This window comes from Gymnoscopelus microlampas, assembly GCF_963454915.1.
Source record: "Gymnoscopelus microlampas genome assembly, chromosome: 12".
Classification (NCBI taxonomy): Eukaryota; Metazoa; Chordata; class Actinopteri; order Myctophiformes; family Myctophidae; genus Gymnoscopelus; species Gymnoscopelus microlampas.
Window position 1 is genome coordinate 12156741 of NC_139949.1, and position 27387 is coordinate 12184127.

The window sequence follows — 27387 nt, forward strand, 5'->3', positions numbered from 1 at the left end:
AGGGAAGGAGCCCTCTGTTCCAGGCCGTATAATTCGCTCCGTCGCGGGGACATTCTTTGATATGTACTGCAGGCAATAACAAAACAAATCAGTTCAGATATAGCCTTAGAGCAGTGGTGCTCAAACTTTTTCATGTCAAGGACCCCAAAATGTATATGTATTTGGCCGCAGACCCCCATCTCAAAATATTCTGTTCCAGGGACCCCCAGAAGCAAAGATTTGAGTTACAAATGTTTTGCTTAAGAAAATATATATTCAAAGGTTTGCACAAATGTTCACAAATTTTCAAAATCTGCTATTTTTGAATAGCCAAAAGTATAAAAGGTTAAAGTGGTTAAAATGATTGTGATGCTATATTAACACATTTTGCTGGGGGACCCCCTGGAACTCCCCCAAGAACACCTGGGGGTCCCCGGTGGTTTCAAGAGGTTACTAAGAAAGGGAAAGTAAGGACAGAAGGCATTACTGGAGCAGTTGTAATCTACTTCCTGTTATGATGTCAAATCTTAGAATCATGCACAAGTTTAAAGCGGAGAAGCCAAGCAACACTGGCCCCTAGTGGCTGAAAGATGTAATTGAAAATAAAACATGACAAGCTCATTTTGAGCAAATGAAGCCAGCTCTTTGCCTTCACTTTAACAGCTGATTAAATCTACTGTCACACATTTCACATTAGTAAATGCTGATGTTTTTTAATGGCATTTATATTGAGTTGATAATTGTTGATTTGAGAATTTCTGACTGTATTTGTTCTTGCAGATAATATCCTTTTATCTCAATTCACTTACAGTATATGCAGAATATCTCACATAGCCACTCTACTTGCTACTTCTACTTCCTGTTTCTTGTTTGGTAATGATGATGATGAGGATTGTGTTTTATTAATACAAATAATCCAGCTATCTCAAAGCTGGCAAGATAATTATTTATGATTTCTCTTGAGTTGTGTTGTGGGCTTGCGGGAACTTTTGCCCCCCCCCCCACCCCCCCAAAAAAAATTGCAGGACGCACTGATCCTTTGTGTTTCCCATCTGTGGAGTTCTGCTCAATAAAACTCACGTCTACCATGGGGATTTCCTCTGGGCCTGGCCCGGGGTGATTGGGTCCATTCGCTAGGTTCCGGTTGGGGTGTTCTGGACACATGTTCTGTCGCAGATGATTGTGCATCTTCTTTCTTTGTTTCCTGCGGGAACAGATCTGTGTCATTTCTCTGAGGTCCACGTGGCTGTTATCATAAATCAGATCAATGAATGTTTATGTACTTCTCAAGTTGACACACTTAAGGTTTTAGGTAAACATTTACCCAAGATACAGGATATCTAATGTGACCATCCCGTGTCATTTAAGAACATTATGGTATGGTTAAAGTTTCACTGCAAAGAGGAAAAGGGAAGGGGGACATCTAAACACTTTTTATCAACTATTCCATTTTTTCTCTCCAATTTAGTTGTTTATTTATGTGTATAGCAGTGGTGTAAAGTAACTAAGTACATTTACTCAAGTACTGTACTTAAGTACACTTTTTATGTCCATGTTCTACTGCGGGTGTAGGCAACCACATGTATCTTCTAATAGGCCACACACTAGTCGCTAGCCGCTTCTTATCAGCTGACAGTGAGGAGTTTCACCCGGAGAGAGTAATGTGTGCTGAGGAACACGCTACCCTCCCAGTTCCGCTCTCTGCTGAACAGGTACCCTGACCAACCTGTACGAGGCGCTAGTGGAATGGCAGGAAACACCCAACCCCCTGTTGAAGACAGTGGGTCCCTGGACACCACTTTGAGAACCAGTGAGTGACGTACATGAAATAGCAACCACCGTAAACCATATGACGTCCCTTATGTCCCTGAGGGCAAGATTATTTTAACAACATGTTTAATGTCATTCCAAACTCAACGTTTTCAGGCTTGGACAGTGAATGTACAATTAGGTTGATTGATACATGAACATCCCTGCCAGGTATCTTAATCTCTTATCAATTAACAACGGCGAAGGCCGGAGGGTTCTAAAACATTTTGTTCTTTGCAAAGTGCATTAAGCGTTTGCTGAAATACTCCTCCTGTCAAACAGTAATCCCATACTTATCTTATTATATCGTACTTTTTACAAGGACTCACTGTGCACCATCTAATTGCAGTGGACTACCTACACACAAAGGCAAACAGCACCGATAGCTATGAAGGAAGGACGTTTCATCGAATCAGGCCAATAAATGTACCAATACTGAAAATGTGACTATCACTAATAATAATAACCAGCTCAGTGGCCTGGTGGTTATACAGTAGAGCAGGGGTCTTCAACAGGGGGTCCGTGTCCCCTAGGGGGTCCTCAGAGTTACTACAGGGGGGCCACCAAATCTTTGTGTGATATGATTTTTATGTTTTACTTTAACCACTTGAACCCTAGCAGCATCCCTATTCTGAGGAGAACTTTAGGCAAAAATATATTTTTGGCAAAGTTTGGTGTAGAGGGGAAAAAAGCAGACCAAGTAAAAAAACAAAAAGTTACTAAAAGTAAAATAATAAAATCTTGCGGGGAAATTATAATAAGCAGATCTGGCAACACTGTGGGCCACATAGGTCGGACAACCGTTGGTTCCCAAGGCTACTTACCTACTTACGTCTAGTAGTAGTACTACTACTACTACTAATAATAAATGCGAATAGATTTATTTGTAATAGTACATGGAAGTCAGACCGATTTCACTTGAAATGATCTAAAAACCATGTGGAAAGCATACCGGTATAGTACCAGTAAAACCAGATCACGTACTTGGTTTTGCAGTAGGCCACCACACACACGATGCCCACCACCAACAGAGCCACGCAAATACCCGTGATTGTCAGGACCCGCTTCTGGTAGAGCTCCTCTGCCTCTGTGAACATTACACACACACACACATACACACGCACACGCACACGCACACGCACACACACACACACACACACACACACACACACACACACACACACGCGTGCATGCAAACCACACACACAAACAGTGAGAGAAGCAGCCAGGGAGAAAATAAGGTCAGTGTCTTGAAGTTTTCACATTCATATTTTAGTACGGTATATCTTCTAGTACAGTGATTCTCAGCCTTTTTAATTTAAAGGACCCCCATTTTGATATGTATTTCAAACATGCGGAGACAATTTATTTTATCTCTGGGACCCCAATCGACACTGTATCCTCAGGGTTCATTTAACAAATGGAACCAAATGGACCCTTACGGGTCCATTTGACTCCTAACTGTGAATCATTTAGCTGGGGATCCCCTTGGAACCTCCTCAAGGACCCCAGACCCCAGATTGAGAAGCACTGTTCTAGTATGAAGGTTCCTTTGTCTTCCTCTTATGTCTGTATGTTTGGACAAGAACACTATAGTTGGGTAACGTCATAGATCTTTGAGATTATGCGATTGGAAGGGTGGTGCGTAAGGGAGATGGCAGTGTTATTATCAGGGGGGCCCTAGTAGCAGCACGTTTTGGATGATTTCGGTTAGAACATCGGCATTCAGTAAGGAACGGCACAAACTTCACTTTGAGCACGACAGCGAAGCGGCTAAGGGCAACGGCATCTATAATTCCTAGGGATGTCCGATATTATCGGCCTCCCGATATTATCGGCCGATATTAGCATAAAAATTGATATCGGGAAAATATCGGTATCGGTTTTTGAAAAAAAAAAAATTTTTTTTTTTTTTTTTTTTTTTTTTTTGCTTTATAAATAAGTTACAGGAGTTCTTACTGTATATGGTGTGTGTGATATGAAATTTGAGCTTACCCTAATCACAATAATCCCCGCATATATCGGTATCGGTTGATATCGGTATCGGTAATTAAGAGTTGGACAATATCGGTATATCGGTTATCGGTAAAAAAGCCAATATCGGACAACCCTAATAATTCCGTAATTGAGGATTATTATAATTCCATAATTATATTTGCAAAAAAACCTAGAACCGAAGATTGCTCGGAAACTGCAAAACACATGCGATGCACGGCACGCAAATAAAACCAGCATGGTTTCGAAAAGAGTCGAAAAGCAGGACGAAATCTGCTACTCTCATTCGGCAGTTTCCCATGAAACGGAAACAGAGTCCCTCTGATTTTTTTCTATCCACAGCACAGAAGGCCTCGTCAACATGGCCATAATGGCAGACAGACATAATTGGGGTATCTTAGTGTAAAGCGTCGTGCACCCTTTCACCCTGTCAAGATCATTTTAATAATGAAGGGGGACAACGCAGTAAAGTCCTCAGTAATGTAATGTCACTTACAACACCTTTAAGTCATCCAATTAAGTAAGCGAGAGAAGTTTAGAGCGACGGGATCGAAAACCTCTAGATCTGCTATTCTTGGTCCGCGACACCGTCATGATGACGTGCAAACCGTACAAAATTCAGAGTACCGAAAAGTATTTTTGTCTCCCTCGTGGAGAGTGAGTGAAGGAGTACATCGGTACGTCGGCGATAAATAATGTAGTAGCTGTGAATTGTGTACAAATCCTTCCGTCTGAGGAGGACGGACGCCTCTTGCCTCGTTCACCTATGCGTTTGGCGCACCGGAGAATGCACTATTTTCTGACACTACGACCAACAATATTCGGTGTTTGAATCGGTTCGCAAAATTAGCTGAATACCGAGAGATTTTCAACAGCGTCGGGAATTGAAGATAACATCTGTAAAAGCGCTTTGGTTGGACAAGGTGACAGAAAACAGGGGCCATCAGAGGAAGACAGAGGAAGTCTGTAGGGTTCTAAATATAGCACTGCATGCTTCTTGCTACTTGAAGTATAAATCAAACCAGTAACACACAGATCTATTTATACAGACACTCACACACATACGCACGCGCACACACACACACACACACACACACACACACACACACACACACACACACACACACACACACACACACACACACACACGCACACACGCACACACGCACGCACGCACGCACAGTCAAAGCTAGATTTAAACCATACTGATGTCAGGATGCAAGAAGGATGGGGCAAGGTCACAGATGAATCAAAAAGCGACAACAAGAGAGAAGCCTCATAAAAAAAAAGGGAAAAGGAGGAGGAGACACTAAAAGCGTAAGAGATTGAGGGATTCGGGATGGATGGGTGTTTAGAAGAGGAGAGGAGATGATGGAGGTTGTGGGTGGTGCTGGTGGTGGCAAACGTAAACCTAGAATAGCATGCTTGTTACAGGGTTGGGAGAGGAGAACAGCGGTAAAGGAACATAAAAGGGCATGAAACTAAACCTACTGTACAACACAGGGAAAATATGCCGGAGACACTGAGAGGGAAACAGTGGGTGTCCTGATTGCAGCTTTCATCCTTCCACTCAATTATTTATTTTAACCCATGGATTGACAGAACTTTCGAATTTCAAAGACCCCCAGTTTGATATGCATGAGGCCTTAGACAACCATTTGATATGGTTTATATCTCTGGGACGGTAATCTACACTGTGAAAATCCTCAGTGTTCATTTGATACTGCACAACAAAAAAAACATTGTGCACTCCCGGAGTTACAGACCCGTGAGGGTCCATTTGGTTACTACTATCAATCATTTAGACGGGGACCCCCTGGAACCCCCTCAAGGAGCCCTGGGGGGTCCCCGGACGCCGCATTCGCAGAGGTAATTTCTTTTGTATGAGAGCTGCAGGCTGAAGACACCCATGTTAATGATCAATTGATGGAGGGAAGGGGGGGGGGGGGGGGGGGGGTCAGTTGCATCGATCAAGACAAAGTTTTCACTCCAATGAGTTACTGTATGATTGACTGACAGATTGAATGGTTAATCAGGAGTCTATTGGATTTGTTTTGCAATTATGTTTTTCCAGCACATTCCACGGACACTGGAGGGAAATGGAAACATGTCAGGATGAGGGACATCTACTTTAGTAGCTACGCGTAAGACTGAGAATCAAAACGGATTGTTCCATACCCATAAATTCAATCCCAAGATGCTCTGCCATTGCAGAGGGAGGGTGACAGTTTGGAAGAGTGTAAAAAAAAAAAAAAAAAAAAAAAGGAAAGAAAAGCACAGATTAAGAGAGAAGGACACCTTTCAAAGTACAGTTCAAAGACATGGGGAAAGGTATAAAAATAGAACTGAGACGAAAAAACACCGGGCGAGTCAATAACAGTCAGAACAATAAGATCAGTAGGACAATTCGGGACATGTTCAACGAGCACCTAGACATCCAGACAGCAGAGAACAGTCACAGCATGCAACAGCGACAAACACACACGACAGATCGAATTACCCGAATTACCGAATTGCTCGACCATACACAATAAAGCCTTTTGTGCACACTCTCTGAGTTAAATTAACACTATGGATTATATTGTGTACAACTGTTAAGTAAACGCGTTTCTAGGGCAAAGGGCGAGTCTGGGTAAGCCTAATCTGGATTACTGTACGTGGAATATTGTTCGCAAAATGCTGGTACAGACACCGACCATAAGAGGTTTATTGAAATATAAAGCTTTCTGTTAACGGTCGTGAACGAGTAACTCCGAATCAAATTCTGCTCAGTCGTTTAGATATTTCCGTCTGATATTTCCGTCTGCTGTACTGTATGCCTCAGCACAGTCCGGTGCTAATCTTGTGCTCAACATTATGTATGTGCAAACCTACTGTACTGTATGTATGTGTCCAGTGAAAGTGATTCTGATTCTGAAGACATGCATTATTAATACACTAATTAACCAAATAAAGATCCCCCTCTTATCTTGCTGCTTATAATTTGACGTGTGGCTGAGAACAATGCAACAGGTCAAATTCTTTGAAAATACTTGGCAATAAACATTCCGATCACCTACAAGACATTATAGAACCAGAGCAAAAGTTCTGTGGAGAGTGGGGACCAATTCCTGTTCTCCTGTTCGCCTGATTTTTTGGGTCAGTGCCAAAGTGTCGTGTGCTGTGCTGCTCGGACAAAAACGACACTTTGTTGCCAGCCTCCTTGAATGCCAATAACTTCAATCACATAGAATTAACAGACCACAGCTAATCAAACCGATGCTCAATTTGAGGAGCTGCGTTAAAAAAATGTGAAGTTTTGGAGGTGGATTCTGCCGCGTGTGGGAAAGGGAGGCCACAGGGAGATTGTGCCGACACAGCTGAGCCCATATCTCTGGCAGCTCGCTCGCTTTTACTTGGGTTGCAGCAAATCCCAGCTGTTGTTATGACAACATGCTCTTGTTAAGCCAAGCCCTTATGGCCGAGGAGCTGAGGCTGTTCTGTTCTCTCTGCACGGCCATCACTGATCTGGGGAATGGGAGACACCCTTCTAGGAGGTGGGGACTCGGAAAAATCTAAATGGGATTGATGGGGCTCTAGGGTGTGCGTGTGCGTGTGCGTGCGCGTGTGTGTGTGTGTGTGTGTGTGTGTGTGTGTGTGTGTGAGTCTGTTTGCAGGTGCACGTGTGCTTTTTGGGGGGGAAAGCTGTATTCTCTTTGAAACGTGTTTTACTGCCTCACCCTCCTCCAGAAAGAGGAAACTATCATTCATTGCAGCACCTCATTAAATTAAATTGAAATAAGCCATTACATTGGTTATGTGTGGTCTCTTGTGTTTTTCCATTCACATTTTTTTGTTTTTTTCCCCTGATCTTCTAATGTGTATGCCTTGCTGCAAAGAACTTTGTAAACTGACTTAATAAAGTGCCATGTAAATAAAGTTTTACGATTTTTCTTAGATTTTACGATTCACTGCTCTCGGGTTTTATGATTGATGTGTCATTACAAGAATTAAAACATTATGTTATTTGGATACACATAGATCCGGCTCATCCTTGTTGAATGTCTGTGCATGTACTGTAACCGCAGAAATGAAGGGCTTCTCTCTGCTGATGAACTGTAATCAATGCCCTCCTTGGAAGGGAAATACATCTACACTTCCAGGCTGAGCTCAAATCATCAACTATTGAGTTTTAACTAAAAAGGCAGCTCTCACACATATTTTGATACTGAAGTTAAATTCTCCATCTTGAAGGCCCAATTTGCAGGTCTGAGTCATACGTCTGCCCCAGTCATGCATTCTGTATATTTATTTGAAACAGAAAGTCTGCTCGCATGTTGTGGAGCTCTGCATGCCATACTGTATGTCTATCTATCTAAACGTATACCATCATTTGTTTCAGTACAAACACTAATGTCCCAATTTGGCAGTTTCTCCCCACATATTCAAAACATGTATTTTATTTTATTAAATTGTAATAGACTCAGACTAAGCTGAATTACACAGAATATACGAGTAAAGCACTTCTACAGGCAGCAGAAAGCAGATCTAACGGCAGACTATGGGGTTTGACATGTTACCTTTAAAGCCTGATTTATGCGCGTCGTTGTTGCTCACCGAAAATAGACAAATCCACGAGCTCACAACGGTGCGTGACACCGGGCGTGCAACTAAGTGTAAAGTAGGCTTTACTGGATCAAAACAACATGGACTTGCATAGACATGATGCCAACACATTGATGTTGTAATAAATCATGGGGCATTGCATGTTTTGACATATCTTTTGCTAATTTAACAATGCTGTAAATATAATTGTTTTATATGCCTTCTAAAGACTTCAGAGCACCGTGTCCGAGCTAAGTGGAACCTCAAGTGTTTATCCGAAACAAGTCTGACCCTTGAATTTATGTTTTGTTAACGTCATTCTCTTTTGATTACAGTACATGTACTGCCCTTTGAGAGCCGCCCACCGCTAGATAAATACCATTAGCAGTTAACGTGAGAGTCATGTTAAAGTGTAAACACGAACAATGTAGTAACCTGGAGATGATAGCCTACAGAAACGATGATCCTACATTGTGTGGATACCATTCCAAAGCCAAATGCTTAAAGGCAACATCTGTCGCGCCATCGTTCTCCAGGATCCTTCCACTAATCTGGGTATAATTCTCTGGCTGATGGACATGTTTGCTGATGTTGCCAGTGTGGAATGGAGTAGGGCTGAAATCTTTTGCCCCGGGCTAGTGGAGCTATGTGCAACACTGAACTCTAAGATAGTACACGAACCAGCGCTAATGAGCAAATATGACGTCTGTGAAAGCAGGTAATATCGTTGCTGTGTGAACACAATTTTACCTGTTAATTGTAAAGCAATGCACGTTAAAGCACGATGTGTAGGTTGGTCTACATTAGTGAAAGTTAAGAAAAGGGGAATCAAGCCAATTGTGATTTCTCCTTTGTACAAGATGAAGGTCGAAGTGAGCTGCAGAAATTGCCCCTATTGTGGTGGTGGAAAAAGCCAGTGCATTCATTTGTGCCAGCTTGGCATATCCCTTATTAAGCGTGCAACCAATATAACGGGTCATAATTTATATAGCATAATATAGGGCATAATATATTGATGAGAAAGTTCTGCACATGCAGTATTGTACTGTAGCACCTTGTGGGCCTATAATAGGCCACTCAAGCCAAAATAAAAAGTAAAAATGAATTGCCATTTTGGCAGCTGGTGGGCTTATTGCAAAACAATTAATGGTGGTGTAAGTGATATTTTTGTTGTTTAATATATATATACTCCCATATTAATCATTGATATAGAGTGTGTATTCAATAACAGGGGTATAACCATCTCTCCTCTCTTTAGTAAACATCTTCTTTAGGGCGGGATAACAATTTCATCCAATCAGGAGAGAAGTATAAGGATAAGCAAGTGCAATTGGAAGTAATGAAACAAATAAATGAGCAGAACAAAAGCTGATAAATGATCTTTGTCGGGTTCTCTCTCCTGACTGGATGAGATGTGTAACCCACCTGAAAATGTATCGTCTGTTTACTAAAGAGATGGAGAGATGGGGAGACCCCTGTTACTGAACAAACACTCTATAGCAATGATTACTATTGGAATATAGAGCTTTAACCCTTTTAAAAATAAACCTTTTATTTAAACAAAAGATATCACTTACAGCACCTTTGATATGTGATGGGTTTAGTTAACAGCTAGTTTAATAAGCTAAGCTATAGCTCCATTAGACATAATCAACAATTCACGTGACAAATATAACATACTTTACACAGCAAAATCCTGAAAATAGACCCTTTTAGGGCAAACAATTAACTCTCAAGTGTTAAATTAACACTCAGGATTGTGCTGTAAACCTATAAATTAATGCTAGTAAGCTGATATCATGTTCCAATCGATTTTGGCATAAACAATAAGTTGAAGGGTACATTTTGGTCTGATAATGATGTACAGTGCCTGTTCAAAACATAGACACATTATTTCAGACCTTTTCCCAAAGCATACATTTATTCTTTGCTATTTAACATCGAGGTGCCCCACAATGTTTAGGCGCCCACTAGACCTGTATTCCTCTGGCCAGATAAGAATGTCAGCTAAACGCCTAAGAATGTCAAATGTAAATGCAATCGATTAGGCTCGTCTTTCTGTGTACGGCTCGGCACTAATGGCGCCCATACGCGACTTTTGCTCGAAGCTGATTGTATCAACCAAGCAGCGTTATTGCGTTAGTAAAAGGTGGGCTATTGAAGACGGATGCCTCATTAGACTATATTGTGACATGCAGCTTGACTTCTTATAGATGCAAAGCAACGTTTACTCTGTGTCAGAGAACGGTGGCGCTGCAACTTCAAAATGCAGCTCGCCACTTGTCGCGTATACGAGCCTGAACTCCGCCGTGGGGGGTGCACGCATGCAACAACATGCGTACGTACTACAAGTTTTCATGCATGCAGGCCTAACATGTACACAGTAAAATCCCTCAGTGTAAATTTATCCATCTACAACTCTGGGTTAAATAGGCTCTATGCACAGCAGCCATTTTGGAGAGCAATTGGGCCTCTTCTTACTTCCTTCACAGGTGTTACCAATGATACTAATGAAGGCTCTGTTCCATTCTGGAGTCATGGTGCTGATATCGTGCATGTTGGCTCACTAGAAACACTAGTGGGTCTCAAAGTGCGGTCCAGGGACCCTCATGGTTCCTTGAGGGGGTGTAACTCTGAGAGTGTACAAATGGAACCAAATGGACCCTCCCGGGTCCATTTGGTTCCATTTGTACACTCTCAGAGTTATGGGGGGTCCTTGAAATTTAAAAGTTTGAGAACCACTGTATGGAACAGAGCCTTCATTAGTGTCATTGGTAACACCTGTGAAGGAAGCAAGGAAGGGGCTGCTGTGCATAGAGCCTATTACTCCACACTAGCTTACAGATCAATACGTCATACTACAATATCAGAGTAACCAGAACACAAAACTAGAGTACTAGAGACTAAACAAGGAAACCAACGCTACGTCACTCTACATCCAGCATGCACTACACAAGACAGAGACAGAGTGACGGAAAGTCTTAAAGAGAGTGACGGAAGGAGGAAATGGACATACGGTAGAAACTGGCCATAACGTAGGTTTGACAGCGATCACCAGTAAAGTCATTTGGACACCTGATGGAAAGAGAAAAGCCACAAAGAGAGAGAGAGAGAGAGAGAGAGAGAGAGAGAGAGAGAGAGAGAGGGGGGGAGAGGGAGAGAGACAGAGAGAGCAAAAGTGGGTGGGTGGGTGGGAGGGGGTGTTGAGAGGAGAGAATATGTGCAGGAAATGGGGGGGGAGAGTGAGCGAGAGAGAGAGAGAGAGAGAGAGAGAGAGAGAGAGAGAGAGAGAGAGAGGCAGAGAAACACAGAATTAGATCAACAGCACAACAATGGACAGCAGAAGCAGAGTGTGTGTGTTCCCATGGTTGACACCATTGTGTAGTAGGTTGTGTGCAGAGCACAGCTCATATTGCGTGCGTTGACCTGAGAAACAGAAAGACAAAAAGAGAGAGAGAGGCGAAAGAGAGTTTGGGGAGGGGGGTGGGGGGGGGGTGTCAGTGGACGAAGTCCATTAGCGTTATTCCAGTGACAACACTGTCTTTTTTGCCTCAGCTTCTGGTTGTCAGGTGAACATACTTTTGAAAGGTTTGGGCATGTACGACCGCAGCGGTTCGGTCTGTAAGCACCTTGGGCCGAAGTATCCGTCCGGACATCTGGAGAGGGGAGTAAGAGAAGTGTTGTGAAGAAAAAAAAGAAGAAAAAACAAACAAAACAAACAAACATACAAGAAGTGAAGAAAAACAAAACAGCTAAACAACCATACATGTACAGCATAATTATGAATTTACTGGAGTTACAAATGTGGTTGTAGACATTCTCCGAGGTTACAGTAAAGGTCACCTGTTTCAGGTGAGAGTAGGCAAACAAATTGGCAGGGTTAATAGGTCATTTCCGAGTACTTAAGAGGAGTGACCATTGTTAATCTGCTTATAGTGTGAACCTGATGAGTTTGGACAAGAGCAGAGATGACAGCGAATACACAGTAAAAATCCTCTGGGTTAATGTATCCATTTGTAACTCTGAGTGTGTAGAAATATACAGTAACCAAATGGAACCATAAGGGCCCATTCCCAGACCGCACCAATGCAACTAGTCGCAACTCCTTGCAACATAACTGTTTTAAGGCCGTGTGACACCAATGCAACTCCTTGCAACTTCCATTGGGGATAATGGTTGCGAGTGGTTGCAAGTAGTTGCATGTTGCAAGGAGTTGCATTGGTGTGGACTGGCCTTTACTTGTTCCATTCCTGTTGCATGAATTAACACTCCACATTTTTGTACAAGCATTAAACAGTATCAGATTCAAGAATCGGTGGGATTTGATATGCAGGCTGTGTAAAAGTGTTTCGCCCTTGGTTTTACTTTAAAGTATTTTTAAAGTATTTTTAATGAGTGACTGATTCTGATTTGACCATCTCTGATCAATATGGACACCTATTCACCTATTCATCTAATGGCCATTGCCACAACCCTTCCATCACCCCATTTCTACAATGTAGTTTCGTCCACCAGTCTTCTCATCTGTTCTCAACTCTTTCCTCTCTAATAACTTCAGGATGTGTGGTTGGTCTGTTGGGGGGCAGGATTCACGAATGGGGATGGAAAGAATGGACGACTCCAAGGGCCTTGGGCTGAAAGAGGCCCTCAAAGTGTCCTTGGGCCATACACACAGCAAGAGATAGTTGAATATTGGCAATAGATCATAGATTTCATTGTTTATTAAATAGACTCTTGCCGTGTCCAATGTAAACGTCACTGGGTCCCCATATTACCAGCAGCTCCCCTGTTTAGGGGTACCAACATTCCACTCTTTCACTCAGGACTAACTGGAACACCAATTCAGTAAAAGGTCAATGCTCATGATTTATGAGATTTACATAATGCCTCCCTGGAGTGTTATGTTATTCCATACAAAATTACTCACAGTGAGTGATGTGTTTAGCTGGGAAATACCACTACCAAGGTGAGGGAAAGCTTTCCAGAAAGATTAGGGTTAATATGGCGCCCTAAATTATAAAAATATCAGATGCGTATCAGATATCAAGTAAGGGTATTCAGAGTGGTATGGGCTTTCATTTCTCGTCATACGAAAACAAAGGTATTTTGTAATTGAACAAAATCCCAATGAGGCATTTGAAAGTTAAACTGCACATGGGGCATGGAATGCAGGACTTTGTAATATAATACAATAAATTCCAACATTAACTTCTTCTTTTTTTCCGGTCAAGCCCCCTTTCTAACATCGAGCATAACTTATGTTCGTATGGGGCTTTGGGGAGAAGGGAGGCCTTAGAGGGAGAGCTGAACTGAAACATCCATGCTGGTGGAAGCTCCCAAAGCACTGGGCTGAATATATTTCTGTGTGTGGAGGGCTGCCGTCTTGCCTTGTGAAATTCCTTCTCTTTGAAATCCCCTTTGAATGAGTAATGCTGTCTTGTAGAATGTATAACATGCTGACTGACTCGAGTTGAAAATAAAAATGATATAAAACTTCAAGCTGTACGTAGCTACACGAAGTGATAAGTCCAGTGTTGAACGTTTATGGCATTAAATGATCGAGATCTGCAAGGGACTGTTCCAGTTTTCATATTGGCAAAGCACTACACTGTACGTCTAGATTTCCTTCTCCTCTATCCATGGCTCTAACTATACATTTGGTATGAATGCTTCAAACACTGGTCCCAACTTGAATTCTCACTTTCATACTAATCTTATCGTGTCAATCTGAGGTTATCTGTACCAATCGCAACCCAGTGTTGAGCAACGACAAACACTCAGCCCTGTTGATGTGGCCCAATTCCTAAAAGGTAGAAATGGCAAAAAAAAATGTTTTGGCTAAAACAAAACACTTTTCTTTGTTTAGCGCTATATATTCTGAGAGCAATCGTTGCTATAGAGTATTTGTTCAGTAACAGGGGTCTCCCCGCCTCTCCAGCTCTTTAATAAACAGAAAACTACATGTTCAGGTGGGTTGCCAACTTCAGCCAATCAGGAGAGAGTATACCCATGCAAATGTTGCTGGGGTCCACTCCCTGGAACCCCATGCGGTTTCCCAGACCCCACTTTGAGATCCAGTGCTCCGTTGTAAAGTGAAGGAGCCCGGGCTTGAGCACAGGGCTGGCTTGTCTTGCAGGACTTGTTCAGTGAGAGCGTAATACCTGCTGAAGCCTGGCCTATATCGAATGAGATGGCTTGGGGGCAACAAATCCCCCCAGGCCTTCACTGCATTATCCAACTCCTCTGGACCCGTGCCCCGGCCGTGAGTGAATTAGCTGCAGCAATTGAGTTATTGCTCCCTCCAATTTGTACACAGCTTATAGAGGGGCTGTTGCGGCCATGTCCTCATTGTTTGTTGAATGCTGTTCCTCAGGCCGGCTGAATGCACATAAGGCCGGGCCAATGTATGTAACTGCTCTATAGGGGCCACCAGCAGACGCATGGAATATGACATGTGCCCGTAATGGACCAGGGTATACGACAGCATGTTCAGCAATAGCAAAACAACAAAAACACATGAGCTTGTGCTTGTGCATAATTCGTATAGTGTGCTATGACAGTTCCATAATTCAAATAGTACAGAAACAGCCAGTAGCCTAATGAATTTTACATGTCCCTTCCAAAAATAATTCCTTCCCTGATTCAATGTATTTATGTAAATTGACTCATGTTATCTCAAAAGAAATGTTCTGAGCTGAGAGCAGTAGAGCTCTTACATTTAACACACTAAGATTCTAGTTCTAAATCTGTTATCTACATCATTCATGTTTTACGAAAAAAAAAGTCTAATTATTGTCTTTCATATTGTTAAACTGCCATTTCAACTGACAACTAGAAAGGGGTGCTCCGCAGAGTGTATAACTCCACCAGGCTGGTTTGCCTACCCAGGGCTTTGTAAATCGTGGGTTGCAGCTGTCAGGACCCGAGGAAGCTGCGGGGTATAAATTGTGTTTCTCCAACATACGGTTGAACAATTCACATTTGTGGTGCCCTCTGTGCGCAGAAGTGAAAGCTCTTTGCAAGTGCGGTCTTTAGAGTCCCCTCAACATGTGATTCCAAATTGGGGTTGATTGGATGTTGCGTTCATGGGCTCCTCCCACTAAATTTGGAAACCAATTAAAAGCCAACAGTATGGAAAATGTTGTCACGTGACTCCCAAGATCATGTGTATCTAATTTGTATCACTTGTGGCGCCCCTTATGGGTCAAGTAAAATCACTTTTGGCTTTGCGTTGTTTGAGGCACCTCAATATCTGACTCAAATTTGGGGTTGATCGGACGATGAAATAGTCCTGTCCTACAAACTTTGGGAGCCAATCATAGCGAAACGGTATTTGAACAGTTCGTATGATACATATTTATGACTCCATAGATAATGTTTAGTGATTTGTGAAAAATTGTGAAAAATCTGTAGGAGTATAGAAGAAAAATGTGTGTTTTGAAACTAATGCACAATGGTGGATAATGTAGTTAGGCGAAAAAGTAAGTAGCATTAATGATCCAAGGAATCTAGGGACAAAGACATTTTGATTGTTCGACCTATGGTTAAAAAGTTATAGGGCAAAATGTAAAGCTGACTGGCATAGCACAGGCCGATATGAAAAAGTGGAGCCAATGTCTTCCTTGACCTACTGCATGAAAAGTAATTTGTGCATGCATGCGTACATGCGTGTGTGCATGACACACGCGCACACACGTGCACACACACACACACACGCACACACGCACACACACACACACACACGCACACACACACACACACACACACACACACACACACACACACACACACACACACACACACGCACACACGCACACGCACACACGCACACGCACACGCACACACTTGCGGAGATGATGAGATACAGAAAATGTTTCATGACACTTGGCATGAGACAATCTGTTGGATGTTGATTGTTGAGTCAGTTTACTGAAAGTTGCTCATAAAACATTTCAATGTATGTGTGTGTGTGTGAATGGCCTACATTGAATGTTTCCACTCTATTGTGACACTCTTTCGACGTCACACTAAAAGCATTTACATAACATGAAAGTTTGCTGGAAAACCATGATCCTGAGCAGTCGACATGCGCGGTTCTCCGCTGAGCACTAGAGATATGGGGCCTGATCTCCTTTTTCCAAGGGCCTTAAATGTAAGCAGAGATTCTATTTACCTCATTGGGGGCCTCTAACAGGCATAAATATTTGCTCACCACTAAACCAGTGACTCATGACATTTTGAAAGGCCTTTAAATGGGGACGCTTCCTGTACACTAAACATGACTAAAAAGGATGAGCACGTCACCATCTCCTCTCTTATCAGCATTGGAAATGTCCACAAAAGGTGAGTGATGACACATTGTGGCCTCGTTTATTTGAGTATAAACACTGCTTTCAGCTGGAGGACCGGATAATCTGGGCGTGGACGGGGTGTGCTAGGAGGGGGAACATCGTCCTGAAATTAGCTTTCATTCAGATCCAGGAAACTTGAGTACAGTACACTTGCTGCACCCAGGGGCATCATTTGGGGGTCCCTGAGGAAGGCAATCGCCACCCCTTGACGTTCGCGTTTAAGCTCAAATCATGTTATTTTATGCATTATTGTTCCACCTCTGAACGTTGTTTTCTGTTGCAGATTAATCTGATTTTAGATCTGCGCTGAGTACATCTCAATCCACGGCCATCGATCTAAATGTGACGTGAAACACATGTTATCGACACATTTTCTTGTCTGCAATCAAACGTTCATTAACCACGTGCAAAGTGACGTCATTCATCATAGGCAAACATTTTCAAAAATTATACATGCTCACTACGTGTCGCGATGCGACAAGTTGTGAGCTTGTAGATCGCCTATTTTTGAAATAGGACTTAAGTTGGCAATTTTTTGCCACCCTCTATTTTTTTCCTGAAATGATGTGTCTGACTGCGTAGTGACATTCCTAACCGCTGACAAAAACGGTAAAAAAAAAGTTTCACCACGTTGTCATGTGTGAAACCTTAGAAATGTAACGGAGGAGGTCACTCACTTGCAGGAGAGCTGATTTATACCATGTATGAAGTAACAGTCGCCGCCGTTCACACAGTAGGCCTTTTCTGTTTCATTGCATTTTCCGGCATGGCCTGAGCCTGGAGATGGCGTTGTGGTGGTTACTGAGGAAGATAGAGAGAGAAAACAAAACACACACACGCACACACACACACACACACACACACACACACACACACACACACACACCACACACACACACACACACACACACACACACACACACACACACACACACACGCACACACACACACGTTGGGATGAGAGGGTTTATACAGGTTCATCAAATTCAAAATCAACTTCAAGTTCATTTTCACTGAAGGCATGTAATCAGAGTTTTTTTGTACATATATATATATATATATATATATATATATATATATAGAGAGGATAGGATGAGTGCGTCACACTCACACTCAACTGTTATTGCTGGAGTACTTGACCACATGATGTAACATGTGTTGCAATGATGAACCCATGAAGCCTAGTTTTTGGAATCATCTGGATATCAAACACAAGACATCTTGATTTACAGTAGCAGTGATACACAGAGTCTTAGTTTAACTAGCAAGGGAGAATCACTCATCTTCCATTTGTATTTCTCATCAGCAGAATCCACCTGCGTCTTCACGAGTCTGCTCCCTTAATATTATACACTTTGTACACTCATGAGTCCTCTCAGTTTTCCATCCACAAAGCTAATTGTGTCTCTCAGCAGTGTTGACACTATCTCAAGAAGTTTCTATGAGCAAAGATAAATATTTCCCTGACATAGCGTAGGAGTTGTATACGCAATGACTCAGGTCCTTGGAATGGCCTAAAATGTCATGTAACTACACTTAATCCCCCAGACTGAATACATATAATATGTTTGGGATGAAGCCCTGCTTATCAGGAGGGAAACAGGGCAGTCTGAGGGTGGTGGGGTGCTGAGAGAGGCAGGATTAGGCTGTAGAAAAGGGAGGAGATGGAGGATACTTCATATAGGATTCCTATTGAGAGGTTGATTGATCGTAGACCTGTAATACCTGCAGCCAACCTCATATCGGCCTCTCTCCAGGGTGTGACAGCTCACTGGAGTGTATCCAAACATTCCCACACTCCGGGTCGTTTAGTCGACTATTACATTACAATATACCAAGCACGGTGTCCCCAAAGATCGGACCGCTTTCCTTTTGTGAATGAGAAAGGTTGTGATGTTCACTAACATCCATTCCTCACGGTTGAGGAAGATACTTAACCCATTCAATCGGGAGCGCATCTACGAATGTCTTCTAAATCCTACAAGGTTTCTGAAAAACGTATGTTTTGCTATATCAGTGTGTCAGTGGTGCTCCCCCAAAATGATATGTGTTTGGCCGTGGACCCCATCTCAAAATGTTTTGTTCCAGGGACCCCCCTCCCCCCAGAAGCAAAGATATGAGTTACACATTTTCGCTTTAAAAATGTATATATTGAAAGATTTGCAAAAACAAAATTGATTTGCAAAAACAATAGCCAAACTATAAAATAATGGTTACAGCACAAATCTAAAATGACACAGATGCGTTCCCGGATTAAATGGTTTATTCTCAGTTGACCCCCAGGGGTCTATACTCCGCCAGGGCTCTGTAGCTATTACATTTTTTCCTGTATTCCAAGAGAAATTTCACAAGCTCACAACACGTTGTGACACAAAGTGTTGTTGTGAGCTTGTAGATCTACTATTTTCACCTAACATTCACCCCCAAAAAAAGCTACTGTAGGGTTCATATGATTAAACTAGTGCCTCTGATAAAAGAAAAGAGAAAAATAAATACCGGGTATCACATTCAAGAGTACGATAATGGCTGAGCTCAAACAATAAAAGATAGAGCCTGAGGCAGCAGTGGCTCAGGAGCAGTATTGCAAGTTACTTTTAAAAAGTAACTAGTTATAGTTATAGTTGCTCTCAAAAAGTTACTTTAGTTACTTTACTAGTTACTAAATTATAAAATTAACTAGTTACTAGTTACTTTACTTACAGTACATACATATACATCCGTTATTTTTGCTATTCGTCGTACAACAAAGTATTTAAGCTGTTGCAGGCTTCACACATTTTCAACTCATCTTCATATAATTGGCCCTCACTAATGTTCATTATCAATGACACTATTATTGTCTAGTCGTGTCTCAGAGGAGGGCTGTGAACAGTAGACAGAACCCTGCCTCCCAGTGGCATCATCGGTACAGAGGTTTGGTCATTTCAAACAAGATTTCAATTGTCATTGTTTGTTTCCACAACTCTCCTCTGAGACACAGACCAAATAGACAGAAATGGCACCATCTTAAACTGAGCATTAGTGAGAACCCATTATATGAAGATAGGTTGAAAATGGGTGAAGTAGTCCTTTAATATGTTGCTGAATTAAGGACAGAGTTAAAGACTGCCCTCATTTCAACTACTGCATGATAAGAATGACTAGCAGGTGGGTATTTTAGTTTGAAAAGAGCTGCTTCAAAAGGTCATACCTCTTCCCTTGCTATATGCCCTTTAATGTATAATGGCAAACATCAACTAAAAGGGAAACACTCACGCTGTTGATGTGCATTTCAATTTATTGTTGATGATCATAGTATATAGAATCAACCAGTGGTAGAAAGTACATTTACTCAAGTACTGTACTTAAGCACAATTTTGAAGTACTTTTACTTGACTTGAGTACTTCTGTTTTTAATTCTACATCTACAGTATATCTCAGAGGCAAATCTTTTGCTAATTTGCAAGCCTTCCTGTGTCCTTACTTTAAGAGGTGTTTGAACATTATAATAACATCAATAGCTCGATAAGACCTTGGGCCGGTTTTGCTTTGTTTGCGAAATAGGAATAGGACTCCTGTGGGGATATTGAGGCTGAATGTGAGACCCTCCCATAACCCAGCAAACCTTGAATAGGGCAAGTTTTGGATTCCGATCCAGGCCTGTTGGTCACATCTATCTACAGTAGGTATCATTCTGGCTGACAGGGGCAAAGTCAAAGAAAAGCGCCATGCCTCTTTATCACTGTCAAGAACATCTGTAGTTCTCGTTCTCTGATGAAATGTCGGTGTGCACAAGAGCGTGTGGAATTCAACAACTACTGCATTCTGGACACGGCTTGGGAGTTAACTTCAGACCCAAAACGGGAGCACCCAGGTTTTTATTTGGTTTTGTGCTGCTGGTCAGCTAACTGGTTGCAGGCGGGAGTGTCCTATTGTCAGTTGTGGAAAGTAACAAAGTACACGTACTCAAGTACTGTACTTAAGTAAAATGTTTAGGTATTTTTACTTTAACCATTTTCAGTAGTCCACTAAATCAATGAATTTGTACTATTTGTTAAGACAATTATTTGAAAACTTTAGTTACTACTAGTTTTGGACCATTGTTACAAAACATACATTAACCACTTCAACCCTGTACTGTATACTTCAGCTATTTAGCCGTATATACAGTATGAGCTCACAACGCATGGCGATGTGACGTGTTGTGAGCGAGTAGATCTGCTTTTTTCTAAATATCTTTACACATTTTGAAAACTTGCGAAAAGGGACACTGCATAATGACTACTTTTACTTTTGGTATATTTTGATGCCAATACTTTTGTACTTTTTTTCATCAGACTTTTACTTGTAACAGAGTATACAAAACCAACAGAGAGTGGTATTGATATTCTTACGTAAGTAAAAAGTAAAAAATAATAATAATAATCTTCTTCCATCTGTTCCATCTACTGTTCTGCTGTTCCAGCAGTAGGTCAAGTTCTCCAGAAGCTATCTGCCTTAACAACAGACCACAGTTAAATGCACTCGCCTGTATTTAAGAGCTGCTATGAGGAGTTGAAAGACCTCTGGGGAAACCCCAAAGCAGGTTTCTTTTAACTGGTTAATTGTTTGACTTTGGAAGAATGGAGAAGGCAGGCTGTTGGGCAGGACACTTATGGTATGGACATGCTCATGTGTGCATGTTGCTCATGGACATAATGCTTGTTGGTCCATAAGCCAAAGAAATAATCTTCAAAATATATTTGACAAAATTGAACAAAAAACTATTTTCACAACATACATTTCATATATTATAATAAATATTTCGTATATAATATTTTAGCCACTCAAAACATATTTTCTGGTTTTATAGTAGACCATTTTGAGGAATATTTTTCATATTTGAAAACATATGCCATACTATGCGGTAGTGTACGTCTATTTTTGTGCAGACCATCTGCCTGTCATCCAACAAGCTACAGTACCAGCCTGGAAGTCTTCAAGACAAATAAAAGGCAATACGGCGCCATTGGTGGCCTCTATTGATACAGTAGGGTTTGGATTCCAAATCCCAACTAGTAGAAAAAACAACAACAACATACAACAAAAACAAATCACAGCATGAACTCTTGTAGTGCAACATGAAGCCACGGACTCTCTTTTCCCTCTCAGGCTGTTTGCTTTGCAATAAAAGTGTCTACTTTGATTTCCCACTTAGCACAGTTAATCATCTTGCCAAAGTCTAGCCTGTCATGGTATGTGCTAACAGGGTGGGATTTTCAAGGAGAGGCTCATGGGTTCCGGGTGAGCAACTCTTTTCAGGAGAAAAGCATCTGCCTGGAGCCCAAATGTATACCTCGCCGTACGACCTCGTTGCACTATATCCGTGAATCGGTTATTTTTGGCGAGTGACACTGTCGTATGACAAAGCATGAATGAGCCACCAGGCAGGCACTTTTGTCACAATACATGCAGAGTGAGAACGTTTTGTAAACAAAACATCTGTCAAAGTATCCTCGAGCTGCCTATGATTATGGAACACGAGGGACATTACACATGGGGTTTGGCGTACACATCCAATACCTAAGCAGACAAGGTGCTGGATAAAATGACTATGACCGACTACGACTACTCCGTGAACGTTATTCTGAATAACTTGGACATTTCTAACCCTATTCTGGGGTGAATATTTGAAAGAAATAGCAGATGTGAGCTTGTAGATCAGCTATTTTTGGCAAATACATTTGGAATAGAGGGGGAACCACTGGCAGACTCTGGTTAATTAAGTATACTAGACCATACCCGATTACCCGTGGGGGGATATGCGCACATGATTTGGCAACCCGGGAGCCAGCGAACACAAAAACGCTAATAAACAGCTGACATTTGAGGAAAGCGAAAAACGGGCTTCGGTGTTCCGTGCACATGGTGATGGTCAATGGCTGTGTGCAAATTCAGATCAATTGCTCCAGCCACTGAGGAGAACCGGGCAGAAGAGATTTTGGGCTCACACAGACAGAGCTTTGTCGAATTATAGGAGGATAGGGTTATAAATTTGTCCTCAGTGTTCATTGAACTCTGAGAGTGTATAAATGGATCCTACTGGTAGGACACCATGAGGTTCTGAAAAAGGGGAGGACAGGAGCGGCAGTGAAACAGATCTCGGATGTATTATTTGTGAATAGCGCCTGTATGTCTGTATAAGGCATGGGCCTTGCACATCATGTTCCTGCTGCAGGCTCAGACAGCATCCTGTCCAAGCAGAAACACACTCCTCCAAGCTCAGCATATCCGACATCCTGAACATGAACACTGACAACACACCTGCAGGCCTCCAGCGACTTGTGTGGTCGCATGCTTTTTTGCATCGGTGAATGGCGCTCTATGTCTGAATAAGCTACACGCGGGACGCACACGGAAACAGTGGAGTGTATTGTGAGGTCATTCCGTTGGCAAATAACCGCCGAAAGTTATTTATTGTGATATTCCTTCACTTGTGATGAGTTTGCTTGTTTGGCGTTAGCTAGATAGATTTCTCCCATTGTTGCTCCACTGCTCTGTTCACTTTCAACGTTTTCAAAGCTATGAAATTGGTCGTCCATAAAACCAATAAACACCGAAGGTCAAATGATCAAATCCAATAATAAAGCACTTGGGGATCGCGTCGTATTTCTTGAAACGAAATGTGCGGTGCATCTGCTTGTCTTACGAACGGTACAACAACTACTTGTGCAACAATCCAACAGCTGCAAACACTGAAAATGTAGCTTCAGAAAAGGAACAGAACAGGAGTATAAATCACGGCATCCTCGGCGAGCATCCAGGATGATGTGAGAAGCCTCTACATAACGGAGAGAGGGAGGTGAACCTCCCTGTAGCTGACGAGCCCTGCAGCCGCGGCATTTTATATATTAGAGCAGCGCTTCCCAACCTTTTCTGGACCAGGGCCCACTTGAAAATCTCTCAAGTGTGGTATATCTTTGAAACATTTTGACAACACAAATCTTGTATGGGGGTCCCCGGCATAAAATATTTTCAGATGGGGGTCTGCAGACAAATACATATTAATATGGGGGTCCATGACATGAAAATGTTTGAGAAGCACTGGTTTAAACACCATTACACAGTAAGCCCAAAATAAGCAACTACATTTAAGAAACAAGCCCAAAAAAACACAACCCGCAGCTACCAATATTTGCAAGCGACTTTACAGAAAAACGAGCCCAAAGTCGCTTATAATATGCAGACATGGCAACACTGTATAGGGCTTAAGTGGATGTAAGGTACAGTAGGTGACTGGGTCCATGCGTGAAATCACACAAGCCTTCCAATCAAATCCCTGTTTGTTTCTGCTCACAGGCCATGGAGCTTTTATTTTGTTTTTGTAAAAGAAAAAGAAAAAAAAAAAACAAGCCACATTAATATTCCCTCATTAATCATTATTATAGACCTTATTAGACTGTCTGTGGAACAAAGGCAGTTTAACTGCTGGTTATTTTATGTTCTTGTTTGTGTTTTTACCCTTTTGTGCTGTGTCAACTGCACTGGATAGACATGTACAGTATGTTGTATGTTTATGTTATCACATAACAGATGCTTAATTAACTACTTAAGCCCTATATAATTAGCCATACTTAGCCAATCTACAAGCTCACAACGTGATACAATTGAGCTTGTAAGATTTTTTCTTTCTTTCTTTTTTAACTTTTTTGGAAAGATTTCACCTACAGTATAATTAATGATTTGCCCAAAATAGAGATGCCAAGGGGTTAATTGCCGTTCTGCAAAGAATATTAATCAAAATATATTTAAGAACAGGTGTTTATCATCATGTCTGGCTGCCTAGCAACAATCCATGATAAGATGAGATAATAGAATATAAGCTTTTATCAACAGTGAGAATGACCAACAGGAGAGGTACTCTCCAATATTAAATGAATCAAAAACGTAATCGATAGAATATTCGTTAATATCTTGTTACACTGGGCATAAAGTGAACACCACAGTAGAGCTGCAAACATCGATTATTTTCTTATCAATAGAATACTCTAATCGATGTTTGCAGCTCTACTGTGGTGTTCACTTTATTTATCGGATTTTAGCACACAGTGACTGTACAAATGTACAGTATTACACACATATACAGTGGTGGAAAGTAACTAAGTACATTTACTTAAGTACTATACTTAAGTAACATTTTGAGGTATTTGTACTTTACTTGAGTATTTCCAATTTCCAGTACTTTTACTTCTACTCCACTACATCTCATAGGCAAATATTGTACTTTTACTCCACTACATTTACTTGAAAACTTTAGTTACTAGTTACTTTTCAGATGTAAATTATTACATTATAAAACATACACTAACCACTTTAAACCTATTGTATACATAGGCTATTTGAAAATAGCCGATCTACAAGCTCAGAACGCGTCGCAACGCGACGCGTTGTGAGCTTGTAGATCTGCTATTTTCAAATATTTAGTACTTTTACTTTTGGTACTTTAAGTACATTTTGATGCCAATACTTTTGTACTTTTACTCAAGTAAATTTTTAATTCTGGACTTTTACTTGTAACAGAGTAGTTTTATATTGCAGTATTGGTACTTTTACTTAAGTAAAGAATTTGAGTACTTTTTCCACCACTGCGACATATATAACTGGAATACAGCTCTTGTTCATTTTGATAAAAGAAACGGAGATCAAGTCTGTTGCAATCTAACAAAACCTAGTCACAACAAAGTCACGCTACAACGTGTACATACAGAACCCTCTCAGCCCTCTTAACTCAGTCACGGCTGACCACGGTGTTCTGTGACATGGCAGAATACAAAGAGGAGAATACTAAAAAGGTTTTCCCCCGCATCAAATGCAGCACGGACAGAAAATAGCGTTTCATTTGATTTAATTTGATATCAGAGAGGTGTCTGATGGCTCTGTTCCAGTCAAGCCTGATTCGCACGCGTACAATGGTGTCGTGTGCCGAAAACAGCAGATCTACAAGCTCACAATGCACCGTGTCACAATGCATTGTGAGCTTGTAGATCTGCTGTTTTAGTATAGGTTATATGAAGAGTATAACTTGTGAAGAAAGGAATGTGCTCTCTCTCTCTCTCTCTCTCTCTCTCTCTCTCTCTCTCTCTCTCTCTCTCTCTCTCTCTCTCTCTCTCTCTCTCTCTCTCTCTCTCTCTCTCTCTCTCTCTCTCTCTCTCTCTCTCTCTCTCTCTCTCTCTCTCTCTCTCTCTCTCTCTCCCTGATGTGCTCTGGCATCACCCAGCATAAAGTTTATGCAGGCTGCCTTACAGAGTTAAGCCTACTTGAGACATCAACTACTGTAATGACAAGGCTTAACAATACAGTATATACCGACATGTTGTATCAACTTTGTATCATGTTTACTATCAATGTATGTCTACCAGTGTAACTAAGTACATTTACTTAAGTACTGCACTTACTGTAAGTACAATTTTGAGGTATTTGTACTTGATTTGAGTATTTCCAATTTCCAATACTTTTACCTCTACTCCGTTACATCTCAGAGGCATATATATTGTACTTTTACTCCACTACAATTATTTGAAAACTTTAGTTACCAGTTACTTTGCAGATATACATGATTACATTGTAAAACATACATTAACCACTTTAGCCCTATTTTATACCTACCTTGTAGATCTGCTATTTTCAAACAGTTTAGTACTTTTACTTTTGGTACTTTAAGTACATTTTGAGACCAATACTTTTGTACTTTTACTCAAGTCAATTTTGAATTCCGGACTAACAGAGTACTTTTACATTGCAGTATCGATACTTTTACTTAAGTAAAACATTTGAGTACTTTTTCCACCACTGTATGTCTACCAATCACAGCTCAGCTCATGCCGCTACGTGCATATGAAACCACACAGCTATGCTCACACTGCTATGCCATTCACAGCCCATTCAGCCCATGCCGTTACATTCATACAGTGAGCCATAGAGCTCTGCTCCAAGTAACACCATGAGTAGCATCCAGTTCAAGGCATGGTTGAAGCATTCTGCATCAATGATCGTGGCCATTTTTAAATATCTATATTGTGTTTTATCTTAGCTGACACTATTTACAAGTGAACGTGCAGATGATCACTAGAAAAGGACAGGCAGTTCTTATAGACTAGCTCCCCAAAAACTCATGTTTTTGTTCGGTTAATGTCTCATTGAAGCTTCCCGTGAAAATCCTGGTAGTTTCTTGGACTCTACATATCTCCAAAGCCTTTAAATATGTGTTTTACACCTAAAATCTGGTCTCAGACATACTCTGAATCCAGGTTTCAACACAGGGCACGCAACTCAGACAGTCTGTGTGATGTGTCGCAGGCTTAACGCCAATCAGAACGCCAAACCTAAATGAAGGACACTACGCTATCCAATTGGCCTTTCCATGACATGCAGTGGAACCTCGCATCATGGTAAAGGGTTTGGGGACGGGACATAGGCCTACATTAATGACATTGGACACGTCATTAGGCCACGGCATTTACGGGACAGCATCTCTAACTATAACTATAATAATCACTGTAAAACAAGATTGGTGCAAATTCTCACGATTTCCAACGTCTTTGATCATGGAGAAGGGCCTCTCTCTTTCATCACCCATTTTTAGTTTCTCCCATTTACTCTCCTGCCTCTTGGGAATAAACGCAGATGAAACGTGCTGCCTCTGGATGTCCGA

General features: G+C 41.5%; 1 protein-coding gene across 3 annotated transcripts in view; it reads right to left on the reverse strand.

Moving 5' to 3' along the window:
• The window catches only part of nrg2a (neuregulin 2a), a 100249-nt gene that overhangs the window by 7944 nt on the left and 64918 nt on the right, over positions 1-27387 (reverse strand). The window contains exons 4-9 of one of the 3 annotated variants that reach the window (XM_084075182.1): positions 17396-17519; positions 11384-11442; positions 5962-5985; positions 2773-2875; positions 1060-1183; positions 1-66 (exon numbers count right to left, since the gene is read on the reverse strand). The exon at positions 1-66 is cut by the window's left edge and continues 62 nt beyond it. In XM_084075182.1, the coding sequence (XP_083931308.1) occupies positions 1-66; positions 1060-1183; positions 2773-2875; positions 5962-5985; positions 11384-11442; positions 17396-17519 (500 nt within the window). Of the gene's footprint in view, positions 67-1059; positions 1184-2772; positions 2876-5961; positions 5986-11383; positions 11443-11946; positions 12024-17395; positions 17520-27387 lie in introns of all 3 variants that reach the window. The other 2 variants (XM_084075184.1, XM_084075183.1) reach the window with 2 other exon arrangements.